Source organism: Sapajus apella, unplaced genomic scaffold (assembly GCF_009761245.1).
Source record: "Sapajus apella isolate SASKATOON/1434 unplaced genomic scaffold, GSC_monkey_1.0 scaffold229, whole genome shotgun sequence".
NCBI lineage: Eukaryota > Metazoa > Chordata > Mammalia > Primates > Cebidae > Sapajus > Sapajus apella.
Window position 1 is genome coordinate 353255 of NW_022437169.1, and position 18816 is coordinate 372070.

Genomic DNA, 18816 nt, shown 5'->3' on the forward strand with positions numbered 1-18816 from the left:
TTTTTTTTTTTTTTTTTGACAGGGAGACTATCACTGAGGCTGTAGTGCAATGACACCATTGTAGCTCACTACAGTCTCTAACACCTGGGCTAAAGTGATCCTTCTACCTCAGTCTCCCCTGTAGCTAGGACTACAGACAAGTGATTTTTTTTTTTTTTTTTTTTTTTTTTGAGGCGGGGTCTCCCTCTGTAGCCCAGGTTGGAGTGCAGTGGCACCATCACGGCCCACTGCAGCCTTGACCTCCAGGCCTCAAGCGAGCCTCTTACTTCAGCCTCCTAAGTAGCTGGGATTACTGGTGTCCACCACAATGCTTGGATACTTTTTGTAAAGACAGGGGTCCCACTATGTTGCCCAGGCTGGTCTTGAACTCCTAGGCTTACGTGATATACCCACCTTGGCTTCCCAAAGTGCTGGGGTGACAGGCATGAGCCACTCGACTTTTTTTTTGAGACAGAGTCTCACTTTGTCACCCAGGCTGGAGTGCAGTGGTGCAATCTTGGCTCACTGCAACCTCTGCCTCCCGAGTTCAAGCAATTCTCCTCTCTCAGCCTGCTGAGTAGCCGGGATTACTGGCGTGCACCACCATGCCCAGCTTATTTTTTGTATTTTAGTAGAGACGGCATTTCACCATGTTGGTCAGGCTGGTCTCGAACTCCTGACCTTGTGATCCGTCCCACTTGGCCTCCCAAAGTGCTGGGATTACAGACGTGAGCCACCACGCCCAGCCCCTAAAGACTTTTTAAAGCAAAAATTATGTAAAGTGAGTCACTTTGTACTGATTACGCTCTCTGAGGTGAACACCCTCTCTTTCAAAGTAGTGTGGTCACAATTGTTGGAGAAGCAACTGACAGACTAGATGTCAAACAAATGAACATAGGAACAGGGAAGAATAGCTCCTGGTTTCACAATGTTTGAGGACAAATTCCCCGATGGGTAACTTAAAGGGTTGCTGGATCCCTTCATGGCACGGATGTGTGAAAGTCTTGGTCATTTACACTACACCCCACTTCTGCTCCTTTATACCCAGATGGTAGAGGACGCACTCACCTGCTGTTGGGCTGGGAAACGAGGGTGCCATTCTGTTCAGCCGAAGTCTCTGCTGGTTTGGATTTGAAGTAATTGACAAGTCCCCCAAACACACTCTTAATGCTATTGATGTGTTTCTGGCTGATCTTCAAATCTTGGTCCATCTTGTCCACCATCTTCTCTGTGCGCTCCAGGACTCCTCGCTGACGGGCAAGCTCCTGCGGAAACCGAGAGGCAGTGGCATTATAGCTTTCTGTGACCTCTCCCCCAGGGCAGTCAAGGAATACATGTGGCAGCCACTTCATAAACTCTCAGTGGGCACATCTGGAGGTGGGTGCTCTTGTCTGTGAGGGGACACGACCCTTTCCAACAACAAGTTCCTTTGCCTCTCCCTCCCTGCCCTACCTCAGCTTGCTTTCCTCATTTGTTCGTGACACTCTTTCCCTGAGAGGTTGGCTCATGGCACCATGTTAAGATGGATGGCAGAAGCCGGGTGTGGTGGCTTACATCTGTAATTCCAGCACTTTGGGAGGCCGAGGCGGGCATATAACGAGGTCAGGAGTTCAAGACCAGCCTGGCCAACATGGTGAAACCCTGTCTCTACTAAAAATACAAAAATTAGCCGGGCATGGTGGTAGGTTCCTGTAGTCCCAGCTACTCAGGAGGCTGAGGCAGGATAATCGCTTCAACCTGAGAGGCGAAGGTTGCAATGAGCCGAGATCACACCATTGCACTCCAGCCTGGGCAACTGAGCAAGACTCCATCTCAGAAGCAAAACAAAACAAAACAAAACATGGATGGCAGTGTACCTGTGAGGCTCAGAGTCCAGGGCCTGAACTGGAACCAGACTCTCTCTAGCCCCTAAACTCTGGGAACCCTCATAGGCTTGGGCCTGGCACTGACCCCTGGACTCTGGTTCTTATATTCTTCCTTTAGAAAGTTCCCACTTTAGGAGTTCCCACTGGGCCACCTGAACCTCCTGGCCACAGTCAAATCCTCAAATTCGATTTCAGGGACCAGTGTCCTCTCTGGGCCCTATTAGTGTCTGACTCCAGCCCACCCACAGTTCCAGCTTTAAAATCTGTTATCATGTGTGACCCTGTCCCAAGGCCTTTGCATGCACCACTGTCTCTGCCTGTAATGCTTTCTTTTTTTTTTTTTTTTTTTTTTTTTTTTTGAGACGGAGTTTCACTCATGTTACCCTGGCTGGAGTGCAATGGTGTGATCTCGGCTCACTGCAACCTCCGCCTCCTGGGTTCAGGCAATTCTCCTGCCTCAGCCTCCTGAGTAGCTGGGACTACAGGCACGCACCACCATGCCCAGCTAATTTTTTGTATTTTTAGTAGAGACGGGGTTTCACCATGTTGACCAGGATGGTCTCGATCTCCTGACCTCGTGATCCACCCGCCTCGGCCTCCCAAAGTGCTGGGATTACAGGCTTGAGCCACCGCGCCCGGCCTTGCCTGTAATGCTTTCTATCCAGATACATGTATAGCTCAGCCTCTCATCCCTCATCCAACTAGGGTCTCCACTCAAAGGCCACTCTCTCAAAGAAGCCTTTCCAGACATCTTCTCTAAAGGAGAACTCCTTCCAACCACCACTTCTCCTCTCCACCTCCTTTTCCGTTGGTTTTTTTTTTGTTTGTTTTTTGTTTTTGAGATGGATGCTTGCTCTGTCGCCCAGGCTCAGAGGTTGTCACTGCAACCTCCACATCCTGTGTTCAAGAGATTCTCCTACCTCAGTCTCCTAAGTAGCTGGGATTCCAGAAGCCTGCTACCACACCCAGCTAGTTTTTTATATTTTTAGTAGAGATTTGGTTTCACCATGTTGGCCAGGCTAGTCTCGAACCCCTGACCTCAGGAAATCCACCCGCCTCAGCCTCCCAAAGTGCTGAGATTCCAGGTGTGAGCCACTGCGCCCAGCCTCTCTTTTCTTTATGGCATATGAGCTCCATGAGGCAGGGGCTTGCTCTGTTCACTGCTGGGTCTCTGCAAATCTGCCCAATGGAGACGTAAGTGATGCTCTGTGGCCACAGTGACAACTGATGGTCCCTCCAGAGCTGATGGTGCTGGTTGTGAAAATACACTCACCACAACATCAACACTACCACTTTCCTTTATTCATGACAAACTTGCTTCAGTCCCTTGTTCAGGAGTGATCTATAGCTGCGGCCCATCTGTGAGCTGTCTTTCCAGCCAGAAAGCTCTCGAGCTGCATTTTCCTGCTCTCCCCTCAGCTGCCTTCCTCTAAATCTGCTATCCATGCATCACCCTGTGGCTTAGCAATTACACTAACTATGCAATTGTTTTTTAGAGATATTCTCTCTTGATGCCTAAAAACAAAGTCAAAACAATTTTAAAGATACATCCTGGAAATCCGAAGAGCAAAATGCAGCTATAAATAAACGGTCGTGGCTTCCTTAGAGTTCTTAAGGAATCAATGTGTAACCCGAGTCCTTTGTTTAGTGGGTGAAATTTAAAAACATAACATATAGGCAAAAAGCTAAAACACTGGTTGAATTTATTATTAAACTTTAACTTTTGTTGGAAATAAACTTAGAACTGCCAAATTTTACAGTTTCCAACATTTATGTTTTTTACCAGTTCACAAGACATAACTAAACAAACCATCAGGCTTTTTTAAGCAAAAAGTAAAACGTTTTCTGGACTGTGTCACTCAATATGTCAAGCAAATCTTGCAAGGGCGTTTTCAAAAGAAAAAAGAGCTGCTAATGTTTCTGGAGTTTCTGCTTCTTCCATCACCTCAAGTTTATCATCTTCATGTCCATGCTGTGGTCTTTTCTGGTAAGGCAGAGCTATACATTAGGATTAAAGGGATTTTCTTCAGCCATCTATGTATTTTTCTGACAGTCCAGTTCCAGCTTGCTTTGCAGGCTGCAGAAAATGGAAGAATCTGTAGCTGGAAAGACATTCAGAGCAACGAAGCTGGGGACTGGGGGCTGAAGGCATGGCCAAGGCTCTGCAGCAGTCACATTAGGAGGGGGTCATCGGTTTCCCTGATGGTGAGTTCCTCCCATCAGGACCAACCCATGACCACTCACCCTCCCACCCTGACCTTCTCATCTCAATTTGGAGAGCTACCTTCCCCAGTTTGGACTTATTTTCTCCTATTCACAACTGACATGCTCTCTCAAACTCTCAGAGTCTGTGCTACTGTTAAGGAAACCAGACAGCTGATTCAGATGTTTAGCTAGAAGCTCAGAGAAGTATGTGAGGGTGGCTTGCCTTGCACATGAGGCTGAAAGGCCAGGGGAGTGCTGCTCTGGTCTCTGGAAGTTTCTGTTTGCTGGAAGCTAGTGTTCACTGGAGGTCATGAGGCCAGCAAGGGAGGAGCTGTTTCTTCTGCTAAAATCCACCCCCGGAAGGCAGAGGAAATGACCGGACTCAAAGTGCTTGTGACCTAGTTCCAACCAATAAGGAAGAAGGGCTTGACAGAGCAAACACCAAAATACCAGGGAAGAGAACACTGACAGTCTGTAAGCACAAGCCAGGCAGGCGTTGGCACCCCAGCTATCACCTAGACAGGCCTCAACTGCCCTGGGTCCTGAGGCATGCTCATACCTGCCCTTTGTGGAGCCATGGTGCATCTTCTCCATCTGCCTCTGGGAGAATGAAGTCCCTGAAGGGACTTGAGTGCTGTGAGGGGAGTGAGCTCCACAGGTGCCCTTGGTGTAAAGGACGCACATGGAAAGTGCTTCCTTGTTTCAGTGATTACTAAGCATTACAGGTGATGCCCTTCTTACTTCTTACTCCCCTTAGACCCAACAAGAGTCCTCTAAAGTTAAACTGGAAAAAAAAGATGGCGAGAGAAAGGGTCTGGTTGGGCTGGTGGCACATGCCAAGAAATGAGAGAGAAAGGGAGTTTCTCAACTCTTTGGCTTGTGGCTTTTTGTCAAGTGCAGGGATCTCCAATAGAGCAGGGGGAAGCAGAAGACAGACAAAGACCCTGCGAGAGCATCTACTGCCCGAAGTGAGGTCGTGTCATGGGCACTGTGAGGGCCTAAAGGCGTCAGGGCTTCCTTGCTGGCAGAGTACTCCTTGAAAACACACACACACAGTGACAGGTGTTGCAAGATCTCTGCCCCCAGGTGCTGAACACCTGCTCTCTGCCAAGCACCCTTCCAGGTGCTAGGGATTCAAGGGTCCACAATCCTGATAGTGTTTACAGTCTGACAAGAAGGCAAGATGTGTGAGGTTCAAACTGAGTTTTTCATTTGTGGACAACATTGCAGTGCTGGGAGTTCAAGGAAGGCAGATGGGTCCTTGCTTCACTGAGCTTACAGTCTCGTGGAGGAGGCAGAAAATAAAGCTATCGCGTGCGGTAGCTTAAGGTGGGGGTCAGGGAGGTTCCCTGCTGAGGCTGGAGAAGAGACTGAGAAGTCAGGCAGTCAAAAACTTGGGGGTCCTGTCCATTTGGACTTAGTTTTTTTTTTTTTTTTTTTTTTAGCAGCTTGAAGGAAGGATGGACTTAGTTTTCTTAAAAACAAACCACAACAAAGAGTTGGGATGGGGCAAGGGCACGAGGCAGAGGGTGCAGCTGGTGTAGGGGCAGAGGAACTGTGTGGGGAGTGGGCAAGGCCACCCACAGGACTCGGCAGGGAACTTGACGTCACTAAGGCCTTCAAAAGGCAGCAGTGACTACCCGATCCCAACTGCAATTTGCAGCCAACACATCTAGAAATTTGAAATTTATATCTGTTCTGTCTCTCCCTTCCCAAAGGAGTGTGCACCGGCACAAGCCCTGGCAGGGACACATGAGCACCCAAGACACAAGCTCAAACTCTGGGCTCTGTCTGACTGTGGCAGCCGGAGTATGGGATGGATTCAGAGACAAATCAGGTCTTAGGGTGCAGGAAAAACCACCAAGGGCAAAGGCAGTAGTGCTGCTGCCCCTCACTGTCTGTGTTCAGGCTGACCTGGGGCTGAGTAAAAGGCTAGCTCAGCAGGTCTGGGATGTCCACACACTCCGCATTCCAAAGAAAGGTCTGGCCCTAGCCCGGTTCCTTGTTTTTGGAATATCCTGCCTGATCAGACTCTCCTTGTTTACGTAAGCCTAAGCTTAGGCCAGGCTGACAATGTGATATATGATGGTGACCTTGGGCTTCACATTATTAGCTTGACCTCTAGGGGGAGTTGGAGGCTATACTCAGTCATGCCTATGTGACAGACCCAGTAAAAACTCTGGACACCCAGGGTTACGTGAGGGTTGGCAATACACTGTATGTGTTGCACACACTGCTTGGAGAAGTAAGTGTTGTCCACATGACTCCATGGGGAGAGGACAACTGGAAGCTTGTGCCTGGATTCCCCTGGATGCTGCCCTATGCACTTTTTTCATTTGATGGTTTTAATTTGCATCCTTTCATTGTAGGGAACCAACACCATAAGTATAACAGTTCTACGCATCCTTCCAGCGAATCACTGAAGTTGAGGGTGGTCTTGGGAACTCCACACACCTCCCTACAACACTTCCCACTCTGAGAACAACACCTCAGAGGCAGAAAGCCACATAGCAGACACCTGCTCAGCTTCTCACAGTGTGTTTCCTGGTCAGCAAAGCAAGGCCCCTTGGGACAACATGGCGGCCGTGAGTGGGTGTGCCCAGGAAGGAGTAGCAGATACAGCCACACACTCAAACAACCAGCCCATCCTCAGAAGGTGCCCTGTTACAGCCAACAGGCCAGCAAGTTGGCCTGGGATCAATGGTCTAATTCTTTTTTTTTTTTTTTGAGACAGGGTCCCACTTTGTCACCCAGGCTGGAATACAGTGGCACGATCTCAGCTTATTGCAGTCTTGAAACCTCAGCCTCCTGAGTAGCTGGAACTACAGGCGTGCACCACCACACCCAGCTAATTTTTGTATTTTTTGTAGAGCCAGGGTTTTACCACATTGCCCAGGCTGATCTCAAACTCCTGGGTTCAAGGGATTCACCTGCCTTGGCTTCCCCAAGTGCTAGGATTACAAGCATGAGCTACCTACCGTGCCTGGCCATCAGTGGTCTAATTCAATCATTGATAGTTTACTAAAAATTAATTAAAAATAAATCCAGAACAGACTTAGTGGTGAAGCTGTGGTTCAATGCCATTTCTCTACCAGACTCCCACCTGCAAGACACAGCCTGACATGCACAGGGATGCATTTCCTGGTCACAGGACAGGCATTGCAATCGAGGCACACAGCTCAATGCATTCTTTCCATCCCACTCTCTCCTCCCATTTCAGGCAATCTTCTGTTCCCTCCCTCCTCCCTTTCCTTCCCTAGGTCACTTATTCATTTGGTAACTATTTTAGGGGAGCCAATTACGCTTAAGGACATTGTGCTGAGAAGCATGGGGGTAGAAAGTTGAGCAAGAGATGGGCAAGAGACTGCTCCTCTTCCACTGCTGACATTTACAAATTAGAGAAATTACTTAATCTAGCAGCTGCCTGTCCCCATCCATCAGCTTTTGCTAAGAACTCTAGCTGCATCAGCATCACCACAGACTGCCTCAGAGGGGTGGCTCTGGTCTGTAGGGCCCCTCATTTGGAGTGGGCTGCTCCAAGACCAGCATCCCTGAGAATGAGGGTACCACCTTGTGGCAATGTGTCTACTCTCAGTTCCCGGGACATCTTGATGGCCTCTGCTCCTGGGATAGGAGGGGTGTCCTCCTCTCTCCCACCTCTGAACTGAATGCCCAGTGTGGGTGTGTTGTAAGCTGGAAGGACAGAGATGGGTGGGCCCCTTCATGAGATGGTGTAGAGGATGTGCTGGTGGTGGCTGCTGAGTGCATCATGTTTGAGCGCTGCCAAATTCTGCCTCTTTCCATTGACATTACTGTGCCAGCCGTTCAAACCCTAGTCTACCGTTTGTTGCTGGACTCCCCTGAACTGAGATCTCAGGCCCCAGAAAACTTCAATGGAGTAAATTCAGCTACAAGAGGGGAAGCGGAGGGTCCAGGGCAGGTGGGTCTCCTTCACTGGAGTGGTGAAAGAATGTAAGAATGTACAAAAACCGCATCCAAGTAGGATGCAAATAGACTCAACAACCTCAATACCTCCGTTCAACTAAGTGAGTTGAACCTGTGTTTTGATTCAGCAGTTTAGAAACACATTTCGTATAGGAACTAGATTTGGACATTCCAGGTCTCTTTCCGGCATATGCTCACTTCTATTTATGCAGCCAGTCCCCTAGTTCCTATCATTAGGGGAGTGGTTGCATAAATAGAAGTCATTTGTTCAAAGGAATACAACACAGCCATAAAGAAAGCCCAGCTCATTACATATTAGTGTGGAACAACCTCCATCCAATTAAGCACATGCAGACCAGAATGTACAGAACACTTAAAAAAAATAAACCCTGTCTTTATCCACAACGTTATCTTCCCAAGACACTGAAGGAGGGAAGGTGACTGGCTGCCTTAGGGGTAGAGGGAGGATAGCGAGGGAAGTGGGGGAAGGCTACCCTGTTTTGTATTTTTTGAAGTTTAAACCATGTGATTAGAACATCTCTTCCTAATAATTAAACCTTAGGAAAATAAAAGAAGAAATCATGCTTACCAGGCCGGGCGCAGTGGCTCACGCCTGTAATCCCAGCACTTTGGGAGGCCAAGGCGGGTGGATCACGAGGTCAAGAGATTGAGACCATCCTGGTCAACATGGTGAAACCCCGTCTCTACTAAAAATACAAAAAATCAGCTGGGCCTGGTGGTGCGTGCCTGTAATCCCAGCTACTCAGGAGGCTGAGGCAGGAGAATTGCCTGAACCCAGGAGGCGGAGGTTGCGGTGAGCCGAGATCGCGCCATTGCACTCCAGCCTGGGTAACATGAGTGAACACTCCGTCTCAAAAAAAAAAAAAAAAAAAAAAAAAAAGAAATCATGCTTACCAAATAGAGAAAGAGATGGGTGGCTTACAGGTCTCCCTGTAGTTCTATAGAGCACCTACCAGGTCAGCCCGGTGGGACCTGCCCTGCTCAGGCTACTTCTCCTTTGTTCTTTTGTGGTCATAGCCTGTGGCCTGAGCCTTTGTGAGAAACAAACCTTGCCAGGTTTCACAGTAGGAGAACGGCCGTTCCCTTCGCTAGAGGTGACTTAACTAAGTCATTTTCCTGCCAAGCTGGGACTGAATTATGATCCTCCCAAACTAATACTATTTGTAAAGTCCTCACCTCCGACATAAATCTGTCCTGTGTTGGCATGTTTCACAGTGCTGGCTACCCAGGAGGCACCCGTCTAAGTGGGGTGGTTAGCGGGGTACACTGGAATCTGCTGCAAGCCACTTTGTGCACTGAGGGCTGGAAGAGCTCATACTCCCTGCCCCCATCCCAACACCAAAGGGAATTAAAGAGTGATTAGAGCTATTCAAAGACAGCCTGGAGGCCAGACAGCTTGGAGGCCTGTAATCCAGCACTGGGAGGCCGAGGTACGCAGATGATTTGAGTTCAAGAGTTCGAGACTAGCCTGGGCAACATGGCAAATCTCTCCATCAAAAATACCAAAAATTAGTCGAGTATGGTGGTGTGCACCTGTGGTCCCAGCTACTTGGGAGGCTGAGGCAGGAGGATCACTTGAACCTAGAGGCAGAGGCTGCAGTGAGCCAAGATCGCACCTGGGTGACAGAGTGGGATCCCATCTCAAAAAACCTCCCCAAATCAAAAGACAAAAAACTACCAGGTGGGGTAGGGATGCAGGTCATTCCTGACTCCCAGGGCCTCTCATAATTGAGAACTGATCCAATCCTGGAAAATTCCAACAGGTCGTCTCAATGACAAAAGCACCTGTCACCTGCCCAGTTATGACCACACTGTACCTCTCACAGCAATGCCTGGCCTGGCCAAGCCTGATATGCCTGAGGTGCCATTCTGCCTCTGCTCTCACAGTCCCCACTGCATAGAAAGACCTTTGAGAGCAGCGTGGGGCATGTCATCACAATCTATATCAAACAACTCCCACCTGCTATGTTTTTGCCTCTCCTGAGTTATGAGACCAGAACTTTCCCTCTGAACTCCAAGGGCTTCTAAGCTACCTCCTCTACCACCTGTCCTTTAACACACCCAGTTCATCACTTGCCTCCTCTGCACCCAGGAGCTCTGCTGCTGGGCCAGTGTGTTTGCATATTCACCTGTCTTCCCTAAGAACATCCCTCATTCTCACTCCTCTTGTGTAAACCTCAGCCATAAAAGCTAGATTCAAGTTCATCCTCCGCCACGATGCCCTACTTTGAACCATTCTGATTTCCTGCTTCATTTGTTCTCGGTTTACAAAGATGTCTCCTCAAATAGCTCTTAGTTGACTTGCTTGGGCTTGTGATCCTTAATCAGATGACCCATTCACCAAGGCCCTAAAATCTCAGGCAACCCTCCAAAATCTAAGTCAGGACTTCCCATTTAGAATGAAACAGAGGAATCCCGTAGGTATGAAATTTAAGAACTACAAACAAAATCTCCTCAACAAGGTTAGGACCAGGTACGGTGGCTCATGTCTGGTAATCCCAGCACTTCGGGAAGCTGAGGTGGGTGGATCACCTGAGGTCAGGAGTTTGAAACCAGCCTGGCCAACATGGCGAAATCCCGTCTCTACTAAAAATACAAAAATTAGCCAGGCATGGTGGCAGGTGCCTGTCATCCCAGCTACTCGGGAGGTTGAGGCAGGAGAATAGTTGGAACCGGGGAGGTGGAGGTTGCAGCGAGCCAAGATCATGCCACTGCACTCCAGCCTGGGCAATAGAGTTAGACTTTGTCTTTAAAAAAAAAAAGGCCAGTCACAGTGGCTCACGCCTGTAATCCCAGCACTTTGGGAAGCCAAAGCGGATGAATCACCTGAGGTCAGGAGTTCAAGATCAGCCTGGCCAACATGGTGAAACCCCATCTCTACTAAAAATACAAAAAATTAGGTGGGTGTGGTGGCAGACCCCAGCTACTCGGAAGGCTGAGGCAGAAGAATCACTTGAACCTGGGAGGCAGAGGTTGCAGTGCACTGAGTTCACACCACTGCACTCCAACCTGGGCAACAAGAGTGAAACCCCATCTCAAAAAAAAAAAAAAAAAAAAAACCAACAATGGTTAAACACTAAACACAGGGAGGTGAATCAAATCAATGAGGGATACATTAACAGAGAGTGGTGGGAAAGGGAAGTAACCCAAGAAAAGAGCAAGGGGAAATGATAGGGTCTCGCTCGGTCGTCCAAGCTGGAGTGCAGTGGTATGAACATGGCTCACTGCAGGCCTGACATCCTGTGCTCAAGCCATCCTATGCCCCAGCCTCCTGAGTAGCTGCAACCACAGACGCGTACCTTCATGCCTGGCTAATTTTTAAATTTTGTAGAGACGGAGTTTCGTTTGCTGGTCTTGAACTCCCGGGCTCAAGTGATCTGCCTACCTCGGCCTCACAAATTGTTGGGATTGCAGAAGTGCAACCGTGCCTGGCTTATTATATTTTTTTAAACTTTTTTTTTTCTCTGTCCAAATAAAACTGTTTCATTAGTAGGCTGAAGGGAGAATGTGGTGTGTAAATAAAGAATAATTCTCAACTCACGCCTGTAATCTCAGCATTTTGGGAGGTTGAGGTGGGCGGATTACATGAGGTCAGGAGTTCGAGGCCAGCCTGGGCAACATGGAGAAACCCCACTTCCACCAAAAATACAAAAAAATTTAGCCGGGTGTGGTGATGCCTGCCTGTAGTCCCAGCTACTTGGGAGGCTGGGGCAGGAGAATTGTTTGAACCCGAGAAGCGGAGGTTGCAGTGAGCTGAGATCGCACCACTGCACTCCAGCCTGGGTGACAGATGGAGACCCTATCTCAAAAAGAAAAAAAAAAAAAAATTGTCATTGAAGGTACTACTCTCTGAAATCTAAAGCTAGAAAGAACTGATTAAGATGAGTTGCAGCAACAGACTCTTAACACACACACTATGTGTCTAGGATTTGGGAAGTAAAGGTAAGGCCATGGACTCATCCAAATTCAGGTTTTGGCCAACTCCGCAGCTGTCTGGGTAGACGGGACTTCAATACCTCTACTGGTTAGGTGAAGATGTGGTCAGTGATGCGGGAAGAACCTGTGGACCACTTGCTCCGATTCTTCAAGGTATCACCTGACACTTGCAGGCATAGGGTCACTGGCTCACTCCCGGAAGAACAGCCAAAACCTCGTACAGGACTTTTGCCCATGAAATAATGTCGAAGAAATGGACTCTCCATTTCCATAACCCAGGCCCTGCTGTTCAGAATTTTTACTCACCTGGACAGAAAATAATCTGGAGTTTACCTGTGAACTAGGCGTAAGAAAAAAAATCAACTAAGTAGACTAATAGCTAAGGAAGATTTCTGGGGTAAACTGCCCTCTTCAAGTACTCCAGATGCACATGCCTTTACATGGTTAACAGATTGTTACACGCCATTGAGTCACTAAGGTGCAAGAATCTATGCCAGGCAACTCGAGAATTCTCAAAAGATCGTGAGCAAAACATTTCTCATCTCCGTCTGACAACGCAGAGACCAGCGTGTCCACACCAGCCCTGCCCCAGGCTCACCTCGGAAGAGGCGACCCCAACCTTCTCGGACTCATACATGAGGGTCAGGGACCTGCTGGTACTGGCGGCCGTGGCCTCAGCCCTGCGCAGCACCTCCTGCCGCAGGTACTGCTGCCTGTCCGCGGGCGAGTCGGGCTCGTCGGGGAGGTCCCGGGCGTCCCTCCACCGGGCTGGCCGGGCGCCTTCGTCCTCCCCGTCATCGTCGAACGGATTGTAGCTTTTGGGGTAGGCCGACATGGTGCCGGCGCGGCTCACCGTCCAGAAAGGAGAAGAAGCAGCGCCACCACCACCGTCTAGGGCGTCGCCCCGCCCGCCGACCCTGCAGTGGCAGCGCGAACTCCTTCCGCGCGTTGCGCGCAGGTGGCCCCGCCCTCGGAGCCGACCATCTCGCAGGTCGGCCGGGGGGACCCACGTCCGGCGCGCGCAACCACAGCCTCTGCCCATCCCCTCTCTCCCCTGCAGCGGTGGGCCCGCCCCGCAGCCACGCCCTACATAGTGTCTGCAACTGAGAGGTCACGTGGCGGGAAAGCCGGATGCGGCTGCGCCTGCGCCCTGAGGTTGGGCGCTCGCGGGCCGGGAGCAGGGAGCCGGCGGGCAGCGGCTCGGCGCGTGAGGTGATGGCGGCGGCCGCGGCCCGGGGAGGCGGCTGCTCCGGCTCCGGCTCCGGCTCCGGCTCCAGCGCTTCGCGGGGTTTCTATTTCAACACGGTCCTGTCCCTGGCCCGCTCCCTGGCGGTGCAGAGACCAGCATCCTTGGAGAAGGTAACGTCGGCGGGCTCGGCCGCGGGCTGACAGGAGGAGGGGCTGGGGCGGCAAAGCGGGGAGGCTGGGTGAGGGTCTACGGGAGGCCGAGACAGGGATCGCGGGCAGTGTGTGCGGGAGGGGGCGCCTGAGGGTTGGGATCTGGCAGGGGAAGGAGGCTCCAGAGGGAGAGGCTGGTAAAAAGATAAGGGTCGTGGGGGAGGGGTCGGCGGGGCCTTCGCCACAGCTGCAGGTGGGTGGTCGTGGGCGAGGCGGGGAAGTGAGCTGCTGGCCCACCGAGCATCTTGTGACATCGCGGGGGTGAAGGCTGGGTCGCGGGCATCAGTGAGGAGCAGTGGGATGAGCAGAGGACCAGGGGTTAAGACGTGGGGCTCTGCTCCCGATTTCACCTGCTTTTTATTACGAGAGCTTGGGAAGATGCCTTTCTTGTAAAATGGGGATGCTTTTACTTGCTTTACCGGCTTCACCTGATTGTGGTGGCCAGGAGACGAAACACTGCTGAAAGTTATTTCTGACTGTAAACCAATTGCGCAGTGTTATTCTACGAGGCTGGGGGCGTTAGATTGGGTAAAAGATTGTGGGTTGGCAGAAGGGACAGTGTCAGGGAAGGGAGAGTGAACTGTCAGTGGGCAGAGAAGTGAACTCGGGATTGCTTCAGAAGAGAAAGGTGAAGTCGTGACAGAGCAAACCTCACCTTGGGAGAAAGGTGAAAGGCAACTCAGTGATGTGCCTTGAGATCTGGAAAGAGCACAGATTTTAGAGTCAGACTTAAATTTGTTCCCTGCACTGGCACTTAGCGTATCCTCTTGAGCAAATTAGTTTAACTCTTAGGGCCTCTGTATCCTTTCCTGTAAAAAGAGGTTGTTCTTGAGAATTAAATGAGTTCTAGCATAAGGCGTCTTGCACAGGGCTAGGCACACAGTGGGTGAGCAGTAAATGGCAGCTTTATTCACCCACCAGTGTGTGATGAGATTCAGCACAGTGTTTAGCCCTGAAGGGATGGAATTACTTTCCCACTCAACTTTTTGGCAGATAGGAGGAGGATGTTTTCCAACAAGGTTAGAAGACAGTGGTGACTGGAGACCAGCCTGCTGCATTTGGGAGTGGTTTTGTGGCTCTCTGCTGATGAGTGAAGCTGAAAGGCTGTTTTAGGCACTTTTGGCAGAGTGACCTGGTCCTTGGCTTTGTTGGTTCTCTAACCTGATTTTATCACACACCTTCAGAGTGAGCAGGTCCTGGCAGATTGGTGCTAACCTGACTTCTAGCTAAAGAGGGAGTACAATGCAATGGAAAGGACATGAGTTTGGAAAATAGGACCTCTGAATTTAAATCCTGTATCGCTTGCTTGCACTAGTGTGACTCTAGACAGGTCAGTTCCCTTCTCTGATACTTTGCTATCTCCTGTCAAAAACAGGATAGTACTTCATAGGAGTGTTGTGAAGATCAACAAAAAGGCGCATGGGTACCTATGATCACCGTTATCATTAGATAGTCTGACTAATGGAGCATAGTGCTGTTTTTTTTTTTTAAACGGGTTTTCACCATGTTGGTCAGGCTGGTCTTGAACTCCCGACCTCAGGTGATCCGCCTGCCTTGGCCTCCAAAGTGCTTGGATTACAGGCGTGAGCCACCACACCCAGCCGCATAGTGCTGTTTATTAAATCAAACTCATGCTAGCTAGTTTGCACATTCTCTTCTTAGGAGAGCCAACAAGTATATCTTATGTCTGATAGTTGGATTCTGGGAGAAGAGAATGCAGGGAATTGGATGGTCTTTAAGAAGCTGGTCCTGCAGCTCCAGCAGTGGTAGCACCGTTTCCACTCAGGTACTCTGAAAAGGGCACCTTGAGCTTAATTTGCCTTCTTTAGCCATGATCACTAGTTATGAGAAAACATTCTGTAATTGCAACATTTGTAGCCTTGTATCTTGTAATACTTGCTTCAGTTTTGAAGATTTTATATATATATGTATATATATGTGTGTATATACATATATATATATATGTGTGTATATACATATATATATGTAAGTATGTGTGTGTATGTGTGTGTGTGTATATATATATATATATATATATATTTTTTTTTTTTTTTCTTTGATGGAGTCTCATTCTCTCTCCCCAGCTGGAGTGCAGTGGTGTGATCGCAGCTCACTGCAACCTCTGCCTCCTGGGTCCAAGCAATTCTCTGCATCAGCTTCCCGAGTACCTGGGATTACAGGTGCCCACCACCACACCTGGCTAATTTTTGTACTTTTAGTAGAGATGGGGTTTCATCATCTTGGCCAGGCTGGTGTTGAACTCCTGACCTCATAATCCACCTGCCTTGGCATCCCAAAGTGCTGGGATTACAGGAGTAAGCCACTGCCCTTGGCCATCAAGATTTTATTTTATGGCCAGGTGCGGTGGCTTGTGCCTGTAATCCCAGCACTTTGGGAGGCTGAGACAGGCGGATCACTTGAGGTCAGGAGTTTGAGAGGAGCCTGACCAACATGCTGAAACCTGGTCTCTACTAAAAATACAAAAAAATTAGCTGGGCATAGTGGCACATGCCTGTAGTCCCTGCTACTTGGGAGGCTGAGGCAGGAGAATTGCTTGAACCCAGGAGGTGGAGGTTGCAGTGAGCAGAGATCGTGACACTGCACTCCAGCCTGAGCGAGAGAGCGAGACTCTGTCTCAAAAACAAAAAATGAAAATTAGCCGCGTGTAGTGGCGCGTGCCTGTAATCTCAGCTGCTTGGGAGGCTGAGGCAGGAGAATTGCTTTAACCAGAGAGGCAGAGGTTGCAGTGAGCTGAGATTGAGCCATTGAACTCCAGCCTGGGCAATAAGAGTGAAACTCCATCTCAAAAGAAAAAAGTTATATTTTACAAGGAACACAGCCACAGCTGCAGGTTGGCAGCTCCCTAATGCCACTTACTTTGTGAAATACTTCAGTCTCATGGGCGACATTTATCAGTCACTTTTTTTTTTTGAGATGGAGTCTCACTCTGTTGCCCAGTCTGGAGTGCAGTGGCCAGATCTCAGCTCACTGCAACATCTGCCTCCCGGGTTCAAGCTATTCTTCTGTCTTAGCCTCCCAAGTAGCTGAGACTACAGGCACGTGCCACCACACCTGGCTAATTTTTTAGTATTTTTAGTAGAGACAGGGTTTCACTGTATTGGCCAGGCTAATCTTGAACTCCTGACCTCAAGTGATCCGCCCATGTTGGTCTCCCAAAGTGCTGGGATTATAGGCATGAGTTGCTGCGCCTGGCCGTTACCAATTACTTCTGTGGAGAAGAGTGAATAGAGCAGCTCTGGGGCTACTAGAGCCTCTTTATGTTGGGCACTTGAATGCTTCCCTCAGTTCTGTAACTATTAATGATAAAGGTGGTTCACCATGCCTAGATCCTTTTTACAAACCATATGATTTATGTTGAATACTTGCTTTCCTTCTGGGAATCTGATTGCTAGACTAATGTAGGGTACTCAATCTCTAATGGACTTTCCTGGTCGCAAACTTGCATTCATGTGTTGCATTTTTTGCTGCTGTAGCAAGGAGCAAGCTTGATGTATATCCTCATAGGAGGGAGAGGACATAAGGGAGCCTGTGCCTGGGTTTCTACAGGCAGCCCTGACATGATTTTAGGATGCTTGAGGTCTTTTCCCATTGCTGATATCCACTCACTGTAAAAAACTTAGCCATCAGTACAACTCTATATATGTGAGTAGTCTGGGGGACCCCTGAAACAACTTATTTCATAGAGGAGCCTTCTGTAAGTTGCTGACCCCATTAAATATATGTGAATTCCTCTTGTCCTCATCTAAGATCTTGAGACTTGATTATGCTAGGGATCGTTGTTAATATGTAGTTCTATAATATGTGTCTTACTACATTTCTCTATTTTAAAGCAATTAATGAGAAGCCTTTGGCATTCCCAAGGAAAAGTTTCTTGTTCTTAGGAGTAAAGGAATTTGAGAATACGCACCTCAGATAATAAAGATGGAGACTTATGGGGGGAGATTAGTGTTTAAAATTCAATCCCTCCCCTTCTCTCTCCCCCCTTGCCCTTCTTCTGTTTGCTTCTATTTTTTTTCTCTTTCTTCCTGAGAAGTCAGAGGACTGCTTGGAGCTTGATCTAGTTGGGGTTGATCTGGGGAAGGCTAAGTCTGCAGAACCAGACTTCACATGTGAGCTCAGACATTGTTAACTCAGGCAGCCCTGACATATTTTTAGTGACCCTTGAAGTACATTAATGGCACAACCTTCCCTACCTTTTTCTCTCTACATGCCACAGTTACTTCCTCTAGTCACTCACTCTAATCCCAGTCTGTGAAACCAAGCCTATTACTGTGAACTTTACTTTAAAAAAAATTACCTTTGGCCGGGCACGGTGGCTCACGCCTGTAATCCCAGAACTTTGGGAGGCTGAGGCGGGCTGATTGCTTGAGGTCAGGAGTTCGAGACCAACCTGGCCAACATGAAGAAACCCCATCTCTACTAAAAATACAAAAATTAGCCAGGCATGATAGCAGGCACCTGTAATGCCAGTTACTTGGGAGGCTGAGGCCAAATAATCGCTTGAACCCAGGAGGTAGAGGTTGCAGTGGGCTGAGATCTCACCGGTGTACTCTGGCTTGGGCGACAAAGCAGGACTTTGTCTCAAAAAAAAAAAAAAAATTTACTTTTAGAAAACATTTATTGAGCCTATACTATTTATTGGTATGTGCTAGGCCAGGTAAATCAGAAGCAGTGCTAATTTGGTGGTTCAGGGAAACAGCAGCAAGTCAGCCTTGCTACGAGTCTCCCATCTAATTTTTTTTTTTTTTTTGCTCTTTCCTTTAATAAACCAATGAAATCCCATCTACTTTTTTTTTTTTTTTTTTAAATAGAGATGGGAGTCTCACCACCTTGCCCAAGCTGGTCTCAAACTCCAAGATTTAAGGGATCCTCTTGTCTTGGCCTCCCAAAGTGCTAGGATTATAGGTGTGAACTACCTCAGCTGACCAAGATTTCATCTACTCTCATATTTCAGATCTGGTGACTAGACTCCTGCCGTGTTCACATAGCCAAAGCCAAGACCCTTGAGCATGTGTTCTCTGATCCCTGTCTGAGCTTTGAGCTTTTCCTGCTAGTTTGTGCTTTAGACTGGGGCACCACCCCCAGGATTGAAGCCCACCTCAGAAGACACTCTCTCTGTGAAGCCCTTTGAACCCAGTCCTACCCAATCCTCAGCCCTCTCCCTTTGGGAGGAAGATAAGAAGAAAAAAATAGGCAAGAAAGAAAGTGAGCGTTTTCAACATTGGGATCTCCATATACAGTTGGCTTCCGGACTCCTCCTTCCTGATTTCTATCTGCCCGCTAGTCTTGTTCTGCTTTCCTGCTTCTCACCTGTCTTCAGAATGTTGCTGAGCCACCCTACCAAGCTTCTTCCTGGCTCTGCCTGGTTAATCGTTCTCTGTGTCAGGGAAATTCAGTGGCCTATTTCTGCCTCTCCTCTATAGGCCTGTGTTAAACCAGTGGACCC

General features: G+C 48.8%; 2 protein-coding genes across 2 annotated transcripts in view; one reads left to right on the forward strand and one right to left on the reverse strand.

Annotated features, from left to right (window-relative positions):
- The window catches only part of SNAP29 (synaptosome associated protein 29), a 26870-nt gene extending 13964 nt beyond the window's left edge, over positions 1-12906 (reverse strand). Inside the window, exons 1-2 of the mRNA XM_032271322.1 lie at positions 12550-12906; positions 1048-1244 (exon numbers count right to left, since the gene is read on the reverse strand). Coding sequence (XP_032127213.1) covers positions 1048-1244; positions 12550-12786 — 434 coding nt within the window. The 5' untranslated portion in view covers positions 12787-12906. The remainder of the gene's footprint in view (positions 1-1047; positions 1245-12549) is intronic.
- Positions 12907-13084: 178 nt separating this feature from the next.
- Positions 13085-18816, forward strand: part of PI4KA (phosphatidylinositol 4-kinase alpha) — a 149790-nt gene continuing 144058 nt past the window's right edge. The window contains exon 1 of the mRNA XM_032271316.1: positions 13085-13310. Within this exon, the coding sequence (XP_032127207.1) occupies positions 13167-13310 (144 nt within the window). The 5' untranslated portion in view covers positions 13085-13166. The remainder of the gene's footprint in view (positions 13311-18816) is intronic.